General features: G+C 32.8%; 5 protein-coding genes and 1 long non-coding RNA gene across 6 annotated transcripts in view; 3 read left to right on the forward strand and 3 right to left on the reverse strand.

Annotated features, from left to right (window-relative positions):
* Positions 1-7,643, reverse strand: part of LOC109534484 (tyrosine-protein phosphatase Lar) — a 455,803-nt gene extending 448,160 nt beyond the window's left edge. The window contains exon 1 of the mRNA XM_048669227.1: positions 7,386-7,643. The gene's annotated coding sequence lies outside the window, so the exon portion shown is untranslated. The remainder of the gene's footprint in view (positions 1-7,385) is intronic.
* Positions 7,644-10,601: 2,958 nt separating this feature from the next.
* On the forward strand, positions 10,602-15,004 carry LOC109534445 (chymotrypsin-2-like). The gene is made up of 7 exons (XM_048669237.1): positions 10,602-11,205; positions 11,258-11,313; positions 11,365-11,462; positions 11,955-12,096; positions 12,145-12,255; positions 14,541-14,669; positions 14,743-15,004. The coding sequence occupies exons 1-7, from the start codon at positions 11,109-11,111 to the stop codon at positions 14,905-14,907; spliced, it is 798 nt and encodes a 265-aa protein (XP_048525194.1). The 5' UTR covers positions 10,602-11,108; the 3' UTR covers positions 14,908-15,004.
* Positions 15,005-16,206: 1,202 nt separating this feature from the next.
* Positions 16,207-24,649, forward strand: part of LOC125505446 — a 10,544-nt gene continuing 2,101 nt past the window's right edge. Inside the window, exon 1 of the long non-coding RNA XR_007282176.1 lies at positions 16,207-16,327. This is a non-coding gene — a long non-coding RNA (uncharacterized LOC125505446). The remainder of the gene's footprint in view (positions 16,328-24,649) is intronic.
* Positions 16,685-17,387, reverse strand: LOC109534504 (39S ribosomal protein L52, mitochondrial). Its single transcript, XM_019900220.2, has 2 exons — positions 17,155-17,387; positions 16,685-17,096 (listed from the first exon to the last, which is right to left on the reverse strand). Exons 1-2 carry the CDS (start codon positions 17,183-17,185, stop codon positions 16,732-16,734), a joined length of 396 nt encoding a protein of 131 aa, XP_019755779.1. The 5' UTR covers positions 17,186-17,387; the 3' UTR covers positions 16,685-16,731.
* On the forward strand, positions 17,443-20,606 carry LOC109534502 (acyl-coenzyme A diphosphatase FITM2). The gene is made up of 2 exons (XM_019900218.2): positions 17,443-17,614; positions 17,673-20,606. Exon 2 carries the CDS (start codon positions 17,727-17,729, stop codon positions 18,849-18,851), a length of 1,125 nt encoding a protein of 374 aa, XP_019755777.1. The 5' UTR covers positions 17,443-17,614; positions 17,673-17,726; the 3' UTR covers positions 18,852-20,606.
* Positions 20,665-24,513, reverse strand: LOC109534503 (dehydrogenase/reductase SDR family member 4). Its single transcript, XM_019900219.2, has 7 exons — positions 24,294-24,513; positions 24,056-24,233; positions 22,666-22,740; positions 21,752-21,898; positions 21,560-21,694; positions 21,450-21,502; positions 20,665-20,880 (listed from the first exon to the last, which is right to left on the reverse strand). The coding sequence occupies exons 1-7, from the start codon at positions 24,347-24,349 to the stop codon at positions 20,766-20,768; spliced, it is 759 nt and encodes a 252-aa protein (XP_019755778.2). The 5' UTR covers positions 24,350-24,513; the 3' UTR covers positions 20,665-20,765.

Raw genomic sequence — 24,649 nt, forward strand, 5'->3', positions numbered from 1 at the left:
TTCGCAAGTGGGATGTGAAAAGATAATAAAAATTCTGAAGGGTTAAAAGAATTATATTTGGCACAAATCAAACATCTTGCTATTGAATGAAAACATTCAATTTAAAAATGGGCATTTGAAAGTGAATGTTTCAATGCATCTAGAATAATGACAGTAACACTTGTTTCCCACAATCTTCACTTGGAAAAGATAGGGGTTAAAATTTAAAAAAGAAAATTTGAAACTAACTAAATAACAGCTCGCAAATATTTATCAGAAATAAGAAAAACATTTTTAAATATTCAAAGTCTTGATCAAAAATTATAAGGAACAAAACTAGTTTTAATAAATAATAATGACTTTAACAGATTTCAGAATATCAAAAAAATGCCGCTTCCGAAAAATAATTCTTATAGAAATAACTAAGCCACAAAAATGCATTTGCGGCACACTGAATCAGTTAGTAAACATCCTTTAAAGCAATTCATCTCATACTTATTATTAGTTATATTCCATAAAATTAAGCACCTTTTTGAAGTCGAATATGAATCTGTTTGAACGGTAAAATCCAATAAATTTCATTCCTGTTTATAACAATCATTCAATTATTGAAGGGGGACATTTGCTTTTAATTCGGATGTCCTCACGAAAGACGAATTTACCCAGACTGTCAACTGAAGATGATTTAGAGCCGCCAAATAACAGAAACTATGTTTGCTTCCCAGAGATATATCGATGTCGATTAAATTTCTATTAGAGCCACTCATGGGTTGTAAACTATTTCACGTTGCGCGCAAATATCATTGTGGCAAAGGAACTGGAATGGTGCGTTCATGAGTTAGTAAATCTATTCCAGTTACCTGACCCTTAAATATTCCTATATAACTCTTATCTGTGGGATCTTCTCAATTTATATACAGTGCAAGATTTTCGGATTCTAATACAAAAACGGCAAACGACAGACGTCTTTAATAAAATTATTTTACAATTTTTAGTAATAATTGTCAGATTTCGAGCAAAGGGGACATTTATGTAAATATTACAATTGAAAATTGCAATAGAAAATCAATTATATCAATAATATACATACAGCGCAGTAAATTACCTTTGAAAATGTCCAATTCCATAATAACGTTCTTGTCGGTTGTGAAAAATAGGCCACTTTGAGTGCGAATTACTGAGCTCATGTCAGAAATCAATTTAGAGTGCATAATTTACGCCCGAACAGCTTTGCGTTTAGTTAAAACTGAACGAATGGAAAATTTTATATTCAAAGATTAGATTTTACAGAACTGTATGGAACGGAATTTATCTCTAAATCACCGCCTTAAAAACATTTTTCTAAACAGATTCAATCGATTCGAGTTGACAAATCGGTTTCAAGACCGAACCTTTCACGTAAAAATGCAATAAATTTGTTTAAGCATTTATAGCTGCCTGAAGTAAGGAAATAATCAAAATATGAATATAGGTAGGTATTGTGAAAAAGTTCTTAGATCCATATCCTTTTTTTAAGAAACAGTAAAATATTACCGGACTACTAATTGCACAGTGGCAAAGTCACGTTGAATATTAATATTATTTACAAAAAATCAGTTCCTAGCGCGACCCAAATACGAAAAGGTTATACCAAGTTTATTGAGTTGATAAAAAATAATTGGAAAAGTTTGGAAGGCAAATTATCTATGAATATTACATGAGCGGAAAGTAAACAGTGCTGTTTTCAGCTTTTTAAACATTTATAGAGTTTGTAAGACTTTAACCCTAAAGGTAATAAGAATGTAACTAAGACTCATGCAAAACTTACCCGAAAACAAATCATTGTCCGATTTTAAGGACAATGATTTGTCGTTGTGGTTGAATCTACTTGTATTTTCTTTTTCTTTATCACTCTTGGCTCTCGAACTATTTATTTGGGTATTTGTGGATTTTTCATTTATTCATTTAGTTATCGTGCTTATTACTAACTAACATATTTTTATATTAACACGTTATTAGTTAATAAATATTAAGTGTAATAGGGCACAATAGACTGTTTTATTTGATTTACTTCAATTGATAGATATGACGTAATCAACAATTTAAAATAATAAAGAAGCAACAAATTGTATGTGAATCATTTCAAATACTCAAAAAAATAACATAAAATATTATCCGCTGGAAATTAATAAAATTGTATCCTCTTGATTATTTATCTGCATTGTACGGTACTTTACATTGACTATAATATTATTCATGAATTTCCAGTGCTCTATTAAAAATTAATTCCACAAAAATAGGAAAAGCACGAATTGGAAAACGCTGTTGTCCAGATACAGAATGTTAAAATATACATTTAATCCTACAAACGCTCTGAGAAGAATTCGCTCAACTAAACTGAAACTAATAGGGCACATATTTGCACATAGTTCATACATATATAGGTTTTTAAAGCTGGATAAATTAAAAAAMCATTCGYAAAAGGGCTTTGTAATGACTCTTCCTTGCACTTTACTCTGCATGGCTTRCGTGAGAGKAAATTTATATAAGGTAACTATAAAGTAAAATATTATATCATGTTAAAATCWATTATAATTWTGATGATAGTAAATATGAGAATGCAGGGAAGGAGTACTATAATTATATAATTTATTTATTAACGTAAGTCAATAGKAACCAAGTCTAAAGCGAGATTTTTTTTATTTTCATKCTCAAACGAWWTCGAAGTAAAATTTTTGCSGTTAATTCTTTTTAATTGATCATTAAAAGTRACTTAATATGTTTCTCTTCAAACAAATTTWATTTRATGTTATCAAACTTTTCTCGTTTTATTTTRTTTTAATGGCATGCAGTTTGCGGTCTGGATTAACTTTTATTAAACAGATTTACTGTCCGAACACAGGTCTTGCGTAAGGAGTTAATAGCACATAGTTAACACAGTAAATTTCTAGAAATATTGTCAACATTCTTATACGTGTCGTGAGGATACTTTTTTATTATTTTTATTATTTTGTTAATAATTAATAAATTTCCCAATTAATAACTTTGATAAAATTGTGTTTGATAGTGTTCTCAGGCTCTCAACAAATTCTCAATCACAATCAATGGCATCAAAAAAATATCAAATAACCCTCTAATTCTTAAAAAAATCCATAACTCTGAAAGCCAATATCCTAAATATTTGGCAAATATAAGCATAGAATTAATACTTTAAGAAAAAACATATTCAACATACTAGTCGCAGTTAATGGCAGTATTTGGTAAAAAATCAGTTTTCGATGAGACCCGAATACTCAAGGTTAAACCAAGTTATAAAAAAATGATTAAGCTGGAAAAATAATTGGAAAAGTTTGGAGGGCAAGTTACTTCTGGCTTTTCCTTAAGCGGAAAAAAACGACTACCATGTTCTGTTTTGAAGTATTTATAAGGTAGAATATTGAATAACAATTTCAGTTGAAGTACATGCAAAACGTACATAAACACAAGTCAGTTTCTAGTGCTGGAATGGAGAAAAGCCCTTTAGTTACAATAATCTGCCATCACTGAGCCTTTTTCGCCTTTATCCTCATATAAAATGCCACGGTAAGCCCTCCCAGAAAAGTGGAGACTTACGAATCTCGATGAAAAAGTATAAGGCGAATGATAATGTTATTTGAAAGGAATTACTTTTGAGGAAAATGGAATTTATAAAAGTCACGCACCCTTTTAAGCTTTCTGTTATGTTTATTTATGGTACACGATTCGATATTGACTTCGAGAACGTAATACTCGTCGAAAGAAATGTGAAAAAACCATGGTAATCAGAGCGAAAAGATAGAAGCACGAAATATATTTACTACTGGGTTCGAAATGTATAAGCCAGAATTCAGCAATAGTAATTGTTAATGAATTTTGATTCTCATCGAGTCTTTCTGTTGTGTGCTAAATTTAATTTCTTCACTATGTAGCTAAATGTTATGTAAAGGAAACAAAGGTTTCCGTTAATGGAAGCTAAATCTGTATATTGATTGCACGTAATAGAATTGCGAAGGCCAACATTAATCGAAATTAAACAAATGAGTCTAGAAGCATTTTATAACAGCACAATAACATCTTTTTGAAGGTAGATTTGGCAATTTGTGGACTTTTTTACACTTACAAAGCAACTAAAGGAGAAACCACATGGAAACATATTCCGGCTATTGGTTTCTTTCAAAACATTTAGTGTTGTTAATTATGCAACTCAGGAAATATTAGAGCTAAGCTAAAATTAAACGTATCTATTAGAGATAGTTGCAATTATGTTGTTTTATTTTTATTTAACGCATACTTAAGATGTAGGAGCAACCGCCTATATGACTCAGTTACTCACAATGGAATAGTCTTCTGTTATAGCAAAATCACAAAAGACTAAAACCTTACAATCAAAAATGCAATTTTATGCCTATACAAATATACTAAAATTCAGTTAATTTGTATCAAATTTTTTGGACTGAATATTTCGTACCTTCTTACTTTCCTATCTTTCTACAAACTTCTTCGTTTCGTCAAACATTTTTTGATCCACAAAAATTAAGCAAAATAATTGGAGATATATGAAGAAGTTATATTAAATTCGTTTATAAGTAAAGTATATAAYTTGCAAATTTTTCAATCTTTCCAAATTCAGATGCAAACAATAATTTGTTGGYATGGACATCATTTTTACATTKTATTCGTCAAGTATTATCAATATAAGAAAGAACACCGTAATGAGTAAAGTTCCTGGCAAAGCAAGTTTTTCAATAAAAAGCAGGCTTTCTGGATAAAAGTAATAAATGTTTACCAAATTGAAAATCTTTCAGTCAATACAGTTACATTCAACAAAATAATTGAAAACTATTTATAAATTGAAATAGATCCTCATAATATATTTTTTTATTTCGTTCCAACAAAATTTTAAAACCGAAAACAAGTCGAACAAGTTAGAAATTATTTTTTGCACTAGATCTAGCTCAACAAATAACTAAAATTGTATTTAGACACAAAATTGCTTCTTTGGTTGTAAAGTTCATTATTTTTACTACAAAACGAATATTCCTTGGATAAATTGTAGTAGAAACACTGCTTAAACGAAGAAAGTTTTCAAAATTAAAATTGGGAAACAAATCACAGAGAGCCTCAACATTACCAACACGTTTTGAGTCTCAGACATTTTTGGAACTTCTGAGCTTTAATTGAAATTCTAGCTTCAAATTTGAAATTTGACAACTCAAATTCTCCGGAAGAGATGTTGAACTAAATGTTGTCAAACTTGAACTGCTTAAAAAGCATTCGAAACAAACTCTAGTTTTGATTGTGTCAGACAAAAAAATTGCATGTTATTGTACTTCTCATTTATGAACCTAATGAAACAGATCAGATAGTTCTTCGTCTTGTTTTCTTTTCAAAAATAGATCATCATTTCAAAATACTAATTATTGTCGGTTCAATACTGAAAATCATAGTTGTCGCTTGTATGATGCATATTCACTATGCTGCATCATAGTATTTTTTTATTCTTTTCCGTTCTGCTCCTACTTTATCGCAAAAAATAAACTTCCGAGTTCTTAAGATGCAAAGGTTGATTCATTTGGCTCAAATATACTTGAAACATGTGCAGGAAATCCTATTTTCACTTCATTTTCATAACGAAATTTAATTTTGAAACTGCGTGAACAGCCGATCTTAAATTAATCTCTTTCCAAAGATAGAACGATATGTTTCGTTGAAAATTACTTTCGCATAATGCATTTTCTTAAGATCAGAAACCATTTTTGTGCGTTCAAATTCCACTTTATGCGAATTTTTTAGGTTTCTTTCTTTCTAATTTTTTTCAAGTTGCAGAGTGACTGCCGCCCTTCAACAATTGAACATTTTATGTCTATTTATTGCATGTCTTGAAGGCGCTTTACGGAAATTCCATACAAAGAGASCATTATAATGTAGGAAATAGAAATGTCTAGTCAATCAATCTAACTTTAAAGCAGATATGCAGTAATAAAAGATAAATTTGTAATTAAAAAAATTAATTAAAAAACCACCTGGTTCGTACTTAATGAGACACCAAATATAAGCTCTGCTCATTCTGCGATTTAAGTTAATTAAGGTATTCAATAATCGCRAAACTGTCTTTAGTAGCGATAATTTGAAAAGATTTGAACYGTGAGCAGAAGTTACCAATTTCATGACTTTGCAATTAAAGTTTTTAGAGGYCTCAAAAACACGTCGTAATTTTATTCTTATTTATMMGGACTTASTGCAGGATGTCCCATTTTCGACACTATTATGGGGTAAAATAGGGTCCGATAACTTTGTTCTCTGACACCGGATATYTATTCTGAAAACGACACATAATTCACCATTCATTATAAAGAAACTTTTACATAAAACATTTTTCTGCGTTTATTTTAACTAAGACAATGTAGGGTCATTTTGAAATTGCCAAGTTATTGATTTTGCCTTGTACCTTTAGCGAGCATAAATTTGCAAATTTTGATTTTACCATTTTAAATTTTAAATTTGGCCTAAAACGAGCAAATGGCAGCTCTACCTACCACTTTTTATAGCACTAGCAAATGCGGAGGTTAAATACGCTATAAAAGTGTCGAAAATGAAGCACCCTGTACAAAACTCTCAAAATACTTTACTAAACTTATTTATGTGAGACGAGAAGTACTGATTTTAGCCATACTTTATATATCACAAAAAAGTAATTATAATGAACTAGCAACAAAAGTAATAAAATATTCAAGATTCTATTCAATTTTCCCGTATGCAATATTTTAGATTTATTTGCCTACATTTTTTAATTACTGAATTTTAAAATCAAAATTACACGTTTGTGGTTGGGAGTATAAAATCCTCTAACCGGCAAAAAATACAACTTAAAATTTTGTTGGTGTTAGAACATGTTAGACCAACCGTTAATGAGACGCATAATTCCTGCTTTATTTTCCAGGAAATAGAAAAAGTGTTTTTGCACCTGAACCAAATTTTAATAAAGTTTAGAAAGCAAATATTAAATTACTCCAATAAATCCCAGTCACATTAAAATAATCAAACAATGTACGGACTTCAAAGATGATTTGCTACCCCATGAGAGGCTGATTTATATAGAGGCATTAGTGTAAATTGTTTATTGATTTCAATTTTTCAATGCATACTTTYATACATTTTAGTGCAGTRTGTTCAATGTGCAACCTGGTCATGTTTTGGAGTAATTGGTATTCGTAATATACTTGGTTATATGTTTCAACAGAAAATAAAMTATTTATCTGTGACGAATTATTTTCTGTTGTCTGTCTGTCTGAACTATTTATCWGKGWYGCTAAATTAATGCCAATTCCTATTTATTTTTCACAAATAACACAGTGGAAAATTCCTCAATCCTCAATTGGGAAAATCATAAACAGCAGTTTCAATCTTACCGAGAGAGTAAATAGTTGTCAGCCTTAGATCTACGACTTCTAATTGAAGCGAAGAAAAATCCAACTTATAGCACTAAAAGCACAATTGAACTACAACTAACTAGCAGTCACTTTATGGAATGCAGATATTTGGAACCGAAGGAACTTGTTCCACTTGCTGAGGAATGGCTCTACGAGTTTGATCAATGCTTGACGCGTACAGAGGGTAGAGCGACGTCGACGGCGCCTCTCGCTGCTCCGACCACCCTCCAAACAGTGAGGTGGTCGTCGCGACGCAAAGCGCCGTGCATGCAATCTTTACCCCTCTAGCAAGGGGGTGCGGGACCAAGGCGCCGTCTTACTACTTTGCCTGATGTGATTTTTTCAATATCGTTAGTAGGGCGATTGCTATTGATAACGGATTGAAGAGCTACAAGGGTCATTGAATAATAAATAGTTCATCTGTCCCCTAAAAGTCATGTGGTGGAGCTTGATTGGTGATGGGTGCATAATACAAAGGTATTTATATACTTTACACCACTATATGTGATATATAGCAAAAATATCGACTAAAACGCAAAGTCAAAGTATCAAGTATGTGGTTATTTAATAGGTATGTAACCCGGGTTTCGCTCTTAGACCATCAGACGTTAGGTATTTATACAAAACAATAACACTAATTACACGCACATTGTGTTAAAAAATAATACAAAACTTGATGTTCACAACATTACACCTGATTAGTACCTGATACGTACTAAGATGGACCAAGTAAAATAAATAAGTCGAACCCAATGGAAACGATCGGATTTAACGGTTTTAAAATTTTGCAATTTAGGGTAAAAACGTCCAAGTTGCCGAAAATTAAGTAGGCTCATGGTTACAAACATCATTAACACAGATGATGACATTCTGAAAATTGTAAGAGAATTTTATGTGGATCTCTACGTAACCTACGACAGTATCAGAGGGCAACACAAACATCCCCAAAATACAAAACCCGGGGTCAGAGGATACCCCGATATCACACCAGACGAAATTAACAACAGCTTGAAGGGCATGAAGAAAAACAAATCACCAGGAGACGACGGAGTTAGCATTGAAAATATGAAAATGGGAGAAACAGCACTATTAAAAATACTGTGCAAACTATACAATGCTTGCCTGATACTACAACGCCCGAAAAACGGGATAAGGCCATCATATTGCTGCATAAAGCTGATAAACCGACCAAAATCAATTTTTCCAAATGGAAACCCCCATTTTTAATCATTTTATCTTAATCAGTATTAAAAATAAGGGTAAGTTTGTGCAAAGTTGTCTATTCCAAAAGTGTTTAGTTTTCTAAATATTGCCAGTTTAATGTTTTCATATGGCTATTTTGTCGCATCTTATTTTGAACACTGATACTCTCAGTTACCATGATGAAAGTGGCAATTTTTGACCCAACTTGATTAATATTTGAATTTAGTCTCCCAAAAGTTCTTCAAATTGACTTTATGCATGCGTGAATTTCATGAAAAATTGGTGAATTTATTAAATAGATTTGGAATTTGGCGGGCAAAACGCCATGTATATGGCTCTTAGTTGCCATGACAAAAGTGGCCATTTTTAATACAATCACAGATCATCAATCAATCATCAAATCAATCAAAAAATGACATACAGCTGTCAGTTACCTTTTGAAAATAATTAATAATCATGACCAGACGATTAAATTATACAAACGAAGGTTATTTAAACTTATTAATTATTTATGGAGAATGTGATCTGAAGTCATATCAAAAATTCAAAATCATTTTCAAATAGTTTATTTTGGGTCACCAAATATTCAAAATACCCAAACACCCCACTTGAATTCATTCAACATGCGAAAACTACCACCATAGCGCCAAAACAAGAAGCTCTGGTATTCCATTCATGGTAAATTTACGCTACTTTACTACGCATTTCTTCTTAGAATCCGGTTTTCATGCGCATCAAAACCGATTTAGTAGAGTCTGATGGTCGCGTGGTTTCAAATTCCTCGGGCAACTCCGCTTCCTATTGGCCCAAGTCGGGTGGGGCATTCCACGCATTCCGACGAAGGTCTCACAGCGGGGCGTTTCCCATTCTTCGGGTCTCCCCGTCTGCCATCGGATGAACGAAAATTCCGCGAATTCTTCACGTTTTAGATGGATTTCGGTTAGAGAACTAGATTTGAGGCGTCAGAGTAAATGTCAAAATGACAGAATTTAGCCATATACATGGCGTTTTGCCCGCCAAATTCCAAATCTATTTAATAAATTCACCAATTTTTCATGAAATTCACGCATGCATCAAGTCAATTTGAGGAACTTTTGGGAGACTCTAAATTCAAATATTAATCAAGTTGGGTCAAAAATTGCCACTCACATCATGGTAACTGAGAGTATCAGTGTTCAAAATAAGATGCTACAAAATAGCCTCCATTTGAAAACATTAAATTGACAATATTTCGAAAACTAAACACTTTTCGAATAGACAACCTTACATAAACTTGCCCTTATTAATAATACTGAATAAGATAAAATTATTAAAAATGGGGGTTTTAAATTGAAAAAAGTATTTTGGGCTGTTTTCTAAACTTTATTTGGAACGATAATTATTCGAGTGGCCGCAACTGTCATTTTTTACATAAAATTTGAAATATATCAAATAATGTTGGGGTCTTGTTTATCACCACTGGTAACTGAAACCTAAAATAGACCCTGACCCTGAAAATTATGTCAAGTGAGTACAAACTATACATCACATTTTATAAACAATACGTAGACGACATGTTCAGACTCTGGACGAACGAGCATAATCTAATTGCTTCATTCCTTTCTACAATTTATAACTCTTCCCTCCCGTTTACAGTTCACTGTATAAAAACTGACTGAACATAGACATATTGTTAAAGAGAAAATTTTCCACTAAATTCCGTAAATTTACAGAAAATCCTCTTCACCAGATAGTATTTGTTATTTGCTTTGAAACCAACTCTCCTCATCCTCGCAAGTTCGCTGCATTCAATTCTTTGTATTATTGTCTGTTTAACATTCCACTGTTTACAGCTGAATTTAACATACACCTGAACGTTATAATTTTATCGATTGCAACAATGTTTTTCTTTTCAAATAATTAATAAAATAGACTATACATGTGAACACTTTAAAGAATCACCTAGTTAGAAAACAACAAAATAACTAGATTTACTCTCAAAATCAGGAGTATATCGCTTAAGTTGTGGAGAGTGTCCGTCGGTTCCTGTTGGACAGTCTGGGAGAAAATTTTCCACTAGATTACATTAAGACGCTAATCGTTTTAATAAAGCTACAAACTCTGATGTCGTAGAGACCGATTCAGCTTTTACTACCCATTCATTAGCTTCTGCCCACTTATTTCCAGGACCAGAAAAAATCGACATCTTACAAGAGTGTTCAAAACGGAACAACTTGCCTTATCGGAATCATTGGAATTTAATAAGGCTAAACAAAAAAAAAACCACATACTTGAGACTTTGACTTTGAGTTTTAGTCGAAATTTATACGATATTTTGATTGAAATATCTTTGAGCCAAATCAACTATTTCTCGAATACGATACTTATGTAAATGTTTTAAATAAAAACTGATAAAACGGTTCCCTGTAGCGCAAATTTAGATACAATGTGATGTTTTATTCAAGTCGGCAACTATAAAATAAGTCATGAACACGAAAGCCATTTAATTAAACGTTTGCAATGAAGATATTGAATTGGCCTAGTTCCGTTACGGGTGCTTCCCGCTATTTGTATATCTTTAGTCTGACATTTTCACTCTGTTCTGTGGAAATTTATGGTAAGAAACCCTGAGAATTTTTTGCTAGCGTAATAAAAATAATTTCTTCCAGGTTCGTCCAGAATTGTTAATGGAACCGATGCTGAACAGGGAGAATTCCCATTTGCGGTACAATGAATCTGTTTGCTATAACAACCTGAATATATCCGATTGTTTCAGGTTTCCTTAAGATATAAAACAAAGCACACCTGCGGTGGGACGATTTTAAATGACAACTTTGTCCTAAGTGCTGCCCATTGTGTTTGCAATAATGAAAGGTATATCTAATGTTACAGAATCCGCATATTCAGTCGAAGAACTAAGCTACAGAGTATTTAATGTAATATTATTTTAGTCACGCATGCTATATGGGTTGCTTATTAAACAGTTCAGGATTTCACTTTCCTAAAACATTTTGTTCATTAATTAATCAAAAATAAATATCGACATTTTATTGCCAAATCCTATCACTTGTTTGGCTGCTTAATCCGCGAAAACTACAAAATTTCAGTATTCTCCTCACTGGTTGGATTGTTTCAATTGAGTTAGATAAAATTATATCAGATATCTTAAAACATTGTATATTAGCTGTAGGTCATTTTGGAACATTTCTCGTAGTTTAAAAAACTATAATTTTTCGTTATAAATTGTTAATTCTGAGATATTTTTCAGCACCAAAACGGCGTTTCCAAATTTACTTGATAAGTCAAAACATTCTAAGAGTACAATACTTGTACTAGAGAATGCCTTGTATATGTTATACATTTCAGACCCAGAAACAGCAGTTTATATTCCATTCAATATGGCCTAACGGAGATTACAACGGAACCAGTTAATACACGAGATATAAAGAAAATTTATTGCCACGAATTTGACTCCGAAAAACTGGTCAATGACTGTGCAGTATTAGAGGTAAAATTATTTATTCAATACTTCGCAATACTGTAAATTAGTTTTTAGTTGGAAACTTCATTGCCCGATGATGGAACATGGAAGCCGGTCACATTATCTGATGACTTTTCCACGAGAAACCCCCAAACTGGCCTAATTATTGGCTGGGGAAAAACTGGGGTAAGCACAATATGATTTTGTTATTTGGTAAAACAACACACAGACAATAAGCCGAAAATAGAACAAATTTATTTTTTTAAGCGCAATATCATGGTGGAAACAGAAAAACATTCTATATGAGATATTTTAAATAAAATAATGTAAATTTTGTGATCGGTCCTAAAAAAATTAATATATCTCGAATGGCTCAAGATGAACCGACGACTAAAAATCCAACTTACTCAGAAGACATGAGGCTGTCACAATGTATACTTTTTTATCTAAGCTTCCGCCGACGGATTTAAACTTTGACCTAGAAATCAGGACACTGTTTAAACACCCTGTACTATATTTTTTTACGTTTACTATATTTTTGCTTATGTCATAAATTAAATTTTGGCCAAAGGTAGCTACCAATAATTCGATAAAAAAATAGTTCCAATCGGATTCCGAGTGAGAAAATGTTGACAATAAAAAAATTACGAACATTTAAGTCTTTATTGATCTCTAACTGGTCAAAATGATTTCCGTCGGGTATTTTGAGCTAGAACCAATATTATAAATACGACTAGCACTGCCTTCAAAACTTGCCGTAATAAAAAGCCATAGTTAAGTGATTTTCAAAAGAACTGATGAAACATTCGAAATAAAAGAAAATCTTTAAAACATCAAAGAAAAAATAAAGTAAATATTCCTAACGAACAATTCAAATGTATGATTGAACCATAGGAGCCGAAGAAACGCTTCGTTAAATAAATTTTCTAAATACACTTTCAAATGCGGAAAGTACTGTTTGAACAATAAGAACTGGCTACCGTGGTATACCGAAAGACCGAGACATTCTTGCAAAAAGTATTGTGAAATTACGGAATTAATTAGCAAGAACAATTTAGGGATATTTTTTTCAGTTTTTGTTATCGACACTTTTAAATAATTCTCTGTAAAACAAGATGGCTATCACTGGTTGTGTAAAAAATGATCATCAAAATTATAGGCTTCAAAATTCATACACGCCAAAATACTTATATGATAAACAAAAAATATGTACCATAATTTGAAAGTATATGATTCTCATTTGATTGTAACACTAAATACATATATTCTAAAATAGTATATAGGGTGTCCCGTAAGCACATTACAGGGTACCGCGATATTATTTGGATCAAAAGAAGACGATCTGACCTAACTTTTACTAACAAAAAATATCTGGCTCCTCTGCTATTGATGGTCAAAATTCTTCAATGTTCAAAATTTATCTTTTTTGAAATATCGGGAGAATGGTGCGATGTGTTTTAGTGAAACTCGCTGTGAACTTGTTCTTATGTAAGGCTCATATTTTGATGAAACAATCGAGTTCATTCTTACGTGGTACAAAAACTACCAGACCTTTTTCTTTTTTGGATGGAATCAACTCATTTCTTTTTGGTTGATGCAATCATTTATTCACAATTTTATTGCACTTTGTAAAATCTTCTAGCAGTCAGTTTTCTTCACCACCACTTCTTCATAAGAAAAGGTCATTCGAAACGAATTTGTGAGATTGGTTGACCATTAACTTATGCCGCGTATCGCGATATTTGCAGTTAGTGTCTAACATTGTTAAGTGGCAAGAAAACAGAATTTTGTTTTCGCAAAAACTATGAATGGTACAAGATTTTATAAAGAGCACAAAATTGTGAATACATGATAAATGCATCGCCCAAAAAAAAGGGTTGATTTCGTCCACCAAATAAACAGTTCTGGTAGTTTGTGTACCACGACACTCAAGAATTCACCACTTGTCCAAAACGGATGAACTCGATTGTTTCATCAAAATATGAGTGTTACATAAGAACAATTTCACAGCGAGTTTCACTAAAATACATCGTACCATTCTCCTGATATTTGAAAAAATATTTTTTTTTACAGAACTTTCACCATCAATAGCAGAGGAGCCAAACATTTTTTGTTAATAAAGATAGGTCAGATCGTCTTTTTTTGATGCAAAGAATATTACAGGGTCCTTTTGATCATGTGGTTACGGGACACCCTATATAATGTTTACATCTATTTTTATTATAGAGTTAACTAGTAACAGCCTTGCGTATCAGTTTGTTCGTGCTCGTAGTATATTTGAAATGATTTACTCTAAACTATCCGTCCTTAAACAACCATTCTTACAATTCCAACTTTGCGAGAATATTTATGTTTGACCTCTCGAACAAGACAGAAGTTTATTAACACTATTTTCAATTTCGTTCAAGTTTAATTCAATAATAATTTGCCATAGAATATACTATAGCATTTCATAACAATTTACATTTCAGCAAAATGAGCCTATATCACATAGGTTGCAAAAATTATCCGTGGATATTTTTGATGATGAAACATGCTCATCGTCTTGGGACAATGTCCATCACATTTGCTTTGGAGCTATGACTGGGGGCGCATGCAATGTATGTGTTTTTAGTTTTTCCGGTTGAAAAATTCCAAAATTCGATTTATTTTACTTCACTGTTTATGTTGTAGGGAGATTCAGGGACGGCGCTTTTAGTGAAAATGGAACAGGTTGGGATTGCATCGTTTATAACTAATAAGTGTGGAATAGCGACGAAAAAGCATCCCAATGTTTACTCTCGAGTTGCTTCTTATCGGAAATGGATTTCCAATGTGATTTCGGAAACTGATGAATAGCAAAGACCTTGATATAATTGTATTCTTATTTTATGTATATCATAAAAATATTCGCTTCTGAATTATGACTAATAAAAAATCTCGGTCCCCAGTTTAACACCGCTGTTTAGTCTTGAAAAAGATAGGTCTCCAACTGACTAACCATGTTTGCATGGCATGTTGACTGTTTATTCCTTAACATGTGCACATATTAATTAATGTTATTAAAAAGTTAATAACATAAATTATGCAATTTCTTGGATTCGGATAGATAACAACAAAATTGTATGACAATCTCCTATAACCTTTTCCTACAGCCTAATCTTACGGAGATACAGGCATCAGAGATAAAGGGAAAACCACAATATAAAACCGTTTTTTGGGAATAACTTGAATTTGGTTAACAGTCAACCTTATGGTAGACGTCATCATTTATAATTCGTACAGCTACATTAGCTACCTTGAATAAAATTATTGTAATCAGTTGTTCTGCGAATATTCTGTATTTTTTTAAATACCTACCAAATGGGTTTTTTAACTTTATTTATTCCCGCCAACGCAGAACAATGAAAATTGGCAGAGTGGGATTTTAGGTCATTTTAATTTTAACATGAAAGTTTACGAAATTAGCCAGAATTCCAGGTGACAATACAGAGTGCTCACTAGTCGAATACGTATTTTGTTAATCTAACTAACAAAAAAAAGTATCATTGAAATCGATCACAAATAAAGGTTTTACAAGGGCGGCAAGTTCTTAACACGGACACAGTGTATATTACCTCATCAATGTGCGGCCTCTAGATTTTAATTAAACCCTATATTTTATATATTGCCTTGCTGGCCTGGCTTAGTGTAGGTGAAATACAAGGGAGAATAATTTACTAATTTCCAGCGGGATTTCGCCTTCGCAATTAACAATATGCTCACCTTATAGAAAATCTCTTCACCAGCAGCTTTTCTCAGTGGAGGTTCTTCTGGAAAACACTTTTCACCCATTAAAATTCACGACTTTATTCACGACACTTTTCACGCTTTCACTTGACAGGCAAAAAACAGATATTTAAGTTGCCAATCTTTCAACAAAGTGGCAGAACTCTGTCGGTAAATTGCCGTTTTGTGGAGATATCGCCTAAGCATTAATAAAAACAGAAAAAGAAGCAGTTAACCAACTGAACGAATCTAATCAATACAAACTAAATCCAACAAGAGCTAAAGAATGTTCTCGAATTTAACCCACAGACCTACAAAATGATACTAAAGAGTAGAAACAGAATATAGATTTGACAAACGCGCGAAAATTTTGGAACTGTGTCACCCTGACAAATCATGATTTTCATATTTTATGGAAAAGCAGTCAGTAAATTTCAACTAGTCAAAAGCGGTCAAAAGCGGCATTTTCACAAGACACACTAAAAGTTGATAGTACAGGATTTTCGACAAGGTGAGTACGTAAATTGTTAAGTGCGAACGCAAGGGCCCAATAAACTAGTAAATAATCGAAAGAAAAATAGCAAACTGACCATATTGAATTGAATTGCTATTTCAGTCGTTTTGTAGAGGCCTTAATTCTAAAAGTTAGGAGTTCTAAATATTGTATTGAGGGTTTATAAAGAATTTCAGTCTTAGCATTAAAAAATATTGTGCTAAAGCAAGGCTTTTACATTTCATTGAAATACACAGCACAGTATTTCTTAAAGATAGGACTAAAATAAAATTATGTATTTAATTTAATCAACTCATTCGCCATTTAATCAGCAACGATGAAACGAACAAAAGGGATAAACTGGTCATAATCGAATAGACTAGAATCTAGAATATATTTACCGAACAGAAACAATTAGCAATTCAACTTGTACTTAACAGAGCTGCTCCTTTGGGCTTCAACTTCCTATCTAATATGTGCTGTTTCTTACGACTCTCCTCGTCTTGTATTTGCTGATATCGTTCAATGGCAAAGTCAATCTCTCTACTCAGAGCTATGATCTGTAGCTTTGTTTGTTCATTACGTAAAATCCTTTTCTTCTGACCCTGGGCCAAGGGGGCGATTCGGCCATCCAAGTAACTGAAGTCGGATCCATCTGTGAGCACCCCAATTGTATTTGGATTAATGGGAAGTCCCCTTTCTTTACGATATTTTTGGTTTTTCGTTTCACAATAATCTCCTTTCCGGTATGATCTGAACCGTAGCTGAACTTGATTGCAGGTTCTCCCTAAAAAATTGAAAACAAAATTGATCCATTTGCCTCAATTTCTGTTATTCCTACGTACATGTGGATGCGAGTATGTTTCTGGGAAACATTTTTATTTGTTATGTGTTATTTTGCTTCAAAGTGCAATGCAGTAAGCATAGATAAAGACGAGTAAGTTTCTAGGTTAGTAGCTGTTGACTAGCTGTCCGATTATCTATATCTACCTGACACAATATAGTGTTTCTAACCCAATTTATTACTTGAAGCTATATTTCAGGACGTCAGGGTAAATAATAATAAATTTGTTAGTTGAAATTTGTGTTATTATTTAATTTATTTAAGAAAATATTTTGTATTGTCTTCTTATTTATGTATTCTCACTGATTGACAGTCAGTGAAAGTCAATGTCATGTTATCTCATGCCCGAACCTAAATTTCCAAATTTCATAATAATTTTCCACTTTTTGAATTTTGTAAATGTCAGCAGAGGACTTCATACATAAAGCATTATTTGTCCAGCTACAAATAGCAAATGCAAGGTAACACAACTTTATATTGTTGTAAATAAAAAGGCTGAAATTGCCCTTTGTCTTCCAGCTGCTACAGTAGATATTACTGGCATAAAGTAGAACTTTGAGTAAAAACCAAATAATGGCAAGTAAACCAACGAAACGGAAATCCATTCATGCGACTAAGCTGAATTTCCGACCGACCACCAGTGATATTAACATTGAGTTCAAAGGCACTAAGCCGACCTGTGAGCCAACATCAATCAAAGAGATATTTATGCTAATGGTTCTGTATCTATGTAAGAAGTCTCTTTTCTTCGACACCAATTTGAAAGTGGGCATCTATCTGGCTTCGTTATTCCTCATTTCCCTAATTGCCGATGTTGCTACAATACCCAGAGGATACTTATCCAGATCTGATAATATTTTAAACAAATACTTTGTAAAGTTTGCTTGGGGCTGGAACCTTTTGCTGCTGTCTCCCTATGTGATATTCACCTCATACGTGTACTGTTGCGGACAATTTAAACGAATTGCTCAACACCATTTACCTAGACTCGCGATTGCAACGCTGCTCTGGTACTTCTGGACCAACTTGTTCAATTATATTGAGGCCTCATTTGGGAGATGCCAGATTAAACAATACTCCTCGAAAGGATCCTGTTTGAAAGCTGGACATATGTGGAATGGTTTCGATACTTCTGGGCATACATTTATCTTGATTTATGGCAGTCTAGTGCTCATAGAGGAGACCAGGTCTATGGTCAGCTGGGACAGCATTAAAGAGTTTCTAAGACTGGAGGAACATAATAGAGCCACCAGGCAAACAGAACAAAGCACTAATCCTCTCAGAAATTTATCTATTGAAGAATTCCAAACACTGCAATACAACTATGAAAAATACACTCCTTATATTAGGGGAGTGTTCATTTCGATTACGATTATTCAGCTGCTTTGGGATATTATGCTAGTTTGCACAATGCTCTACTATCATGTAATGATTGAGAAGTTCCTAGGAGGCTGTATAGCCATTTTATCCTGGTTCTTCACGTACCGAGTATGGTATGTTCATCCAAACGTACTGCCATCCTTACCGGGTGAAGGAGTGTTCAAATATATTAAAAAGATCACAAAAGAACCGACAGCGCCCGTTCATAGAAGGCGCACTGGGAGCATAGTCAATGGAAATTCCAATCCCATGTTCATGGGACGCCCTATTTATACCACGGGTGTTAATCCAGCAGAAGATGACTCAGTCACTAGATAGCCCCTTTTTGCCGCTTTTTTATAACGCTGGTTATGCATTTTTTGTTTACAAAGGTAATTTGTAACTTTACTTGTTATGATTTTCAAAGTTTATGGTTACATGTTTATTTATTTTATCAGCCCGAAGTGTGTTTTATTAGCTAATATTTTGTTATTTACGCGATAAGTGGATGGTTAATTACGGGGTAGTGGCAGTTAAGTCCGTAGTGTTGGATCAAATTAAAATATAACTCCTAGACAAATAGGATCTATTAACTATTGTTCATGATCGACGATCGATAAAAGTAATAGATTCGCTTAATAATGCAAGAATTCAAAGCAGCAGATCACTTGATCGCTTATCCAGCCTATGTCGTTTGCCTAAATATTTAGTTCGAGGAAAATTGGAGGTATATTTTTCTGTAATTGATGGTAATTTTAAGGCCAAAAACAATGAAGAACTTAAGAGCTTGTCGATAAATTTATTCGACTTCCGGTGAATTGTTTTATAGTTTTACATTACGCACAAGTAACATACAAAAGTTACGCAAAGACAAAGCCGATTGACAAACAATTCAACATCTTGTTTTTAAAATAAGCACACCAACACTCACCAAATGAAAAACTATGATTTAAAAGTGAGACTAAAACTGAAACAACCAAAATGTATAGAAATATAATTGTACATTTATTTCGAAGGCAAAGAACAATAGAAGAAATCGAAATTTGAAAAATAAAGCTTTACGAAAATAAGACTATAACGATCATTATGCAAAAACCTCAATTAATTCAATGTAACTTCAGACTTTCATATACAGGGTGTCCCGTAAGCACATGATCAAAAGGGTACTGCGATATTCTTTGGATCAAAAGAAGACGATCTGACCTAACTTTTATTAACAAAAAATGTCTGACTCCTCTAATATTGACGGTCAAAGTTCTTCAAAAAAATTTTTTTTTTGCAATATCGGGTGAATATTACCATGTATTTTGGTGAAACTCGCTGTGAATTTGTTCTTATGTAAGACTCATATATTGATGAAACAATCGAGTTCATCCGTTTTTGACAAGTGGGGAATTCATGTGTGTGTGTGTCGTGGTACAAAACTACCAGAACATTTTTTTTTTGAACAAAAGTTGTGTCAGATTGTCTTCATTTGATGCAAAGAATATCGCAGTATCCTTTTGATCATGTGCTTTCGAGACACCCTGTTTAGCAGAGATTTACGTTAGCTTTCATCTTGAAAAAATAATTAATTGAGTATAAATTCTTCAAATTACGCGCACATTTTCGTCACAAGTATATAGCAGTTTTTGTATGTCGAATCGTATATTTTTAATATTATTTCATGATGGTAATTACATTATAAATTTATTAATGCTGTGAAGTGAAGGCACGTGAAGGTCTCTAAGAAAATTGATACTCATTCAGAGGATCCACATTTATTTATATATTCAGAGAAACTTCTTTTTAATAAACCGGAATCTTCATAGACTTATTAGATTTCAATAACTGTGCTTGTGCTTTGTGGTTGGTCTTTATATTTCATATGTGTTGCATAATTTCCACGTCGGAGCGGCTATGCTATGCAAGCACCATATTTATTCTAGTTGTTACAAATCGCTTTCTAAAGTTTGTCAAGGTAATTTGAATATACACATATCCTTATTTATTTGTAATGTTTTGTTATGGTTTTATTAATAGTAATTGGTTTTACATGGTAGGTTTAAAATGAGGGGATGTTTTGTAAAAGTATAATAAAACAATTTTGAGTAACTAGTGCTTTAGACTAACTAACCCAAAACGAAACGTCCGGTAAATAACATATACTAGGTAAAATTTGAAACTTTTATCTCACGTGATATATATTTAAAAATCAACGAAATATAGAAATATCCTTCAGACTTAATGCTATAAATAATGCATGTAGAGAATTTACAATCTCGAAGCCATACCACCACCAATTACAAGATTTTCGCCAGTAACATATGCTCCATCATCTGAAGCTAAAAAGGCCACAGCGCCACTAACGTCGTGTGGTTTCCCAAATCTAAAATAATACAAGTTTAAACAAATTGATCCTGTACTAAATGTAAAATGTATCAGCTGCAATTTGAATTTTTTATAGCTTTTTTTGGAGTTGGGAGTGTTTTTTTTGGAAATGCGATCTAAAGTAGATTGGGAAACGGAAAGTTTTCAAAGTACTAAATTGAAGGTGACATTAAAATGTTCGCAAATAAGCTGGTGTTCTAGATGATAAGAGGCCTAATCGCTAAAAAATATCAGCCTAAGCGTTTTTCAATCGGATGTACATTATGTTAAACCGTACATTATATGTTAAGGTGCAAAGCGCACTTACTCAAGTCCACCTTGTTAGGCTGGTAAATTGTAAAATAGATTTTTTTCGTTTTGCTTTGACATTTTTTGGTTTTTTGAACCTTAAATAAATAGTTACATAATATTTTGCTCGTTGAAACTGAAATTCCGTATTGGGTCAAACACATTATTGTCACGAACGTTCACTTTTTTGAGCTACTTGTGTTCATTAGTTAATTACGTATTGCACAATTTTTTATAATTTGCCTATTCTGCTTACTGACTCGAAAAAAAAAAGCTTACCTTCCTATAGGTATTTGGGACAATGCTATTTCTCCTGCAGCTCCTTCAGTCAGCTGAAATAGTCCAACAGATTAGAACAAATGTTTTCAAATATTTGGTCAGCGACTTACAGATGAAGAGAATCTGGTCTCAATGACTCCTGGGCATATTGAGTTCACAGTAATATTTTCTGATGCCAAATGTCCTGCGCCAGCTTTTACTAAACCAAGCAGAGCAGTTTTGCTGACTGAATACGCTCCTAATAACTGGGGCAAAATTAATTAATAAAGAAGCGTTGCTACATTTGTAGGTAGGTAATTTACCGAAAAAGGCTGGAAACCAGCAATCGATGAAATGAATATTATTCTGCCAGCTTTGCTTTCTCTTAGAAGTGGAAGAGCTTCTTTGGCTAGCATAAATGAAGACTTTACGTTTACCTCAAATATTTTATCCCACGAGGATTCCGAACACTTGAAAACAAAATATTTAATACCAAATTTATTAAAATTTCAAAATTTTAGTTAGTTTCATTGATATTTATTATAATACTTTGAAGAATTCGTCATCATTGTTTCGTTCAATTGTCGATATTATTTCAAAAATTATTCAGAAGAAATGAAAATTAATATTATATGAAATGTGAAATTTCGGACACTTATAAAAAAACACCTCTAGCATATAACTGGGTAACTGATCCCACCACCCATTCGCAAGATATTGCTAAAAAGTGATCAATTTTCCACACGAGTCTTTATTTAAAAGTCACCCTAATTGCAAAAATTTTTAAGACCAGTTTTTAAAATATAAGAAGTGTTTAAACATGTGTACTACTTTATCTGTAAAGTTAACTAAGTAAATGATAAATAGGAGAAAAAGTCAATTTTACCGAAAAATATTTCCGAGAAAGGTCAACATCGTCTTCATGCAACAGTTTGGAAATTATTTCGTTAATTCGCACCCGTACATATTCAAATAATCACATATGGGTATAAAAAGGGTTTTAAAATGTAAAAAAGATCAAGTTGCATGCACAGAATCTCAATATCAAAAGTATATCTTTAAACCATGTTAGGAGTTAAAAAAATGTTTCTCCAGGTAAAAAAAATTACTAGCTGACTCATTAAAAGCAGGCAAAACAAAGAGAAGTTACCGAACTTTCAAACTTTGATAAATTTTAGGTGACCAATTTCCATTGTCAAATGAGAGTTTGAGAATTTAATTATGAATACTGCCTTACATCAAAAACAGATCCAACTTCAGGATTAACAGCGGCATTTGAAACCAATATATCCAGACCACCCAATTTTTTTGCCTGAAATCAAATACGTAATTATTTATATTAATAGGCACACAGAAATAACGAAAATAGTTCATGTTAACAAAATTGATTAATATATTTCTCCAGATTGCTTAATTAAGTTATCGCTTTAAAGCAGTGTCCGTAGTCCGTTTTGATACAGGAATAAAACATGTTGGATGCAGTTTAATACACGTGAAATGATCAAAGTATTATTACTTTACCTAAATTTTTTTAAATAAAATTTGCTGGTTTACTTTTTGTAAAATAAATAGTATATTGAAAAGAAATGAAAATGAATAGATTTTGCTTAAAATTAATCATTGATTACGTAATTGGGATACCTCAGCGAACACGCAGACGTTTAATCGACGTGGATCTTTGATCACATTTGGACTTGTTATCAACATGACGTCTAATCTACGTGAATTCAGGAAAGCAAGCTAACGTTATAATAAAAACGTCATTTTGAAGTCATCCAAGTCACTTTAGATACAGTTATTGGTAAAAATTGACTTAAATATCATTAATAATTAGGTAGGGAATAGTAAATGTCGACAGCATTTTTTAAGATATCGAGCCTCAACTAGAATACTCCGAAAATATAACATTTTTCGCAAATACCTTTTCGAAAAGAATTATTCTGGAACCAAAAAATCGAAGCTCGGATCAGGGCTTTGCGCCCTTTCAGACGTCTAAAAGTTTAGAAACGTTATACCTCCGAAACGGGTGAAAATATCGGAACAGACCAAATGACCTTTTCGAAAAGCAATCTCAAAATCCACTTTCCACCAGGAGATAAATAAAAGAAAATAGCTCCAAAAATAGCTAACTTTCGGGGTCTAAAATATCCAATCAACCGTTACGATTTTTTGGACAGTTCGAATAGAAAAAATTAGCGTAATTATTGGGATACTGACGTAGTCGATATGTCTTTTGAGTCCCTTAACTCAGGTCGTATGGATGAGACAAACTCACGTCGTGCAGACGTCAAACCTTTGGGTTGGAGCAATCAATGATGTATTTTATGAAGTTAATTTCATGTTTAATCTACGTCGTTTGGTTGCCTGGAGTACTTAACAGGTTTCTTTTCTTTGGGAAACTTTATTTATTATCTATAAAGACAATTCTTCGTACGAGGATATAAATCGTTTATTTTTTAAACCAATTGATTAAACCTTCGAACTATGCTTTAAAGAGAGTCTCAGTTAGCATATCCTTCAAAATTTAAATATTTTTTATTGCGGAAATGTTCGATTCAAATAAATTTGTATAATAATTTCAATGCTTATTATGGGGGTAATGTCGGATTTATTTACTCATTACCTACTTCATCAAACAATTTTCGCCTATCCTCAGATTTCCCAACATGACAAACTAACCCAGTAACGCTTAGGCCTTCTTGGGACAACTTTTCTGTTGCTGCTTCAACATTTTTAGCTTTTCGGCTACTGACAATAACCTTTGCCCCTTCTCGAGCTAATCTCTGTGCAATAGCGAATCCAATGCTTAAATTTAAACCTCATTGAAAACTTGTCTTGGGGAACTTTAATATCATTAGGTCTTACCCATCTGTTGAAGCTGTGACAACAGCTATTCTGCCCAGCAAACGTTTAAGGGACATTGAGATGGAATTAGTTTGATCAATATTGAGAAGGTATTACGGAAAACACTCTAAATATTGTGAAAACATAGATTACAGCCACAAGGTTTGGAAGGGGGTAAAGGTTGAAGTGTTTGTATAGGTTATGTCATTTTGACTTGGCCTGTATCAGAGATCACAGAGATGATAGATCACAACATCTATGATCTGCATGTCTGTAATTGGCAATTTTTGTTTGCAAAATAATAAGGACAGGAAACACTGTATCTTCGTTAATTTTGATATTTGGGAAGTTGTAACTAAAAATAACGTACAATTTAA

Source organism: Dendroctonus ponderosae, unplaced genomic scaffold (assembly GCF_020466585.1).
Source record: "Dendroctonus ponderosae isolate FM_Combo_2020 unplaced genomic scaffold, Dpon_F_20191213v2 Dpon_F_20191213_8, whole genome shotgun sequence".
Classification (NCBI taxonomy): domain Eukaryota; kingdom Metazoa; phylum Arthropoda; class Insecta; order Coleoptera; family Curculionidae; genus Dendroctonus; species Dendroctonus ponderosae.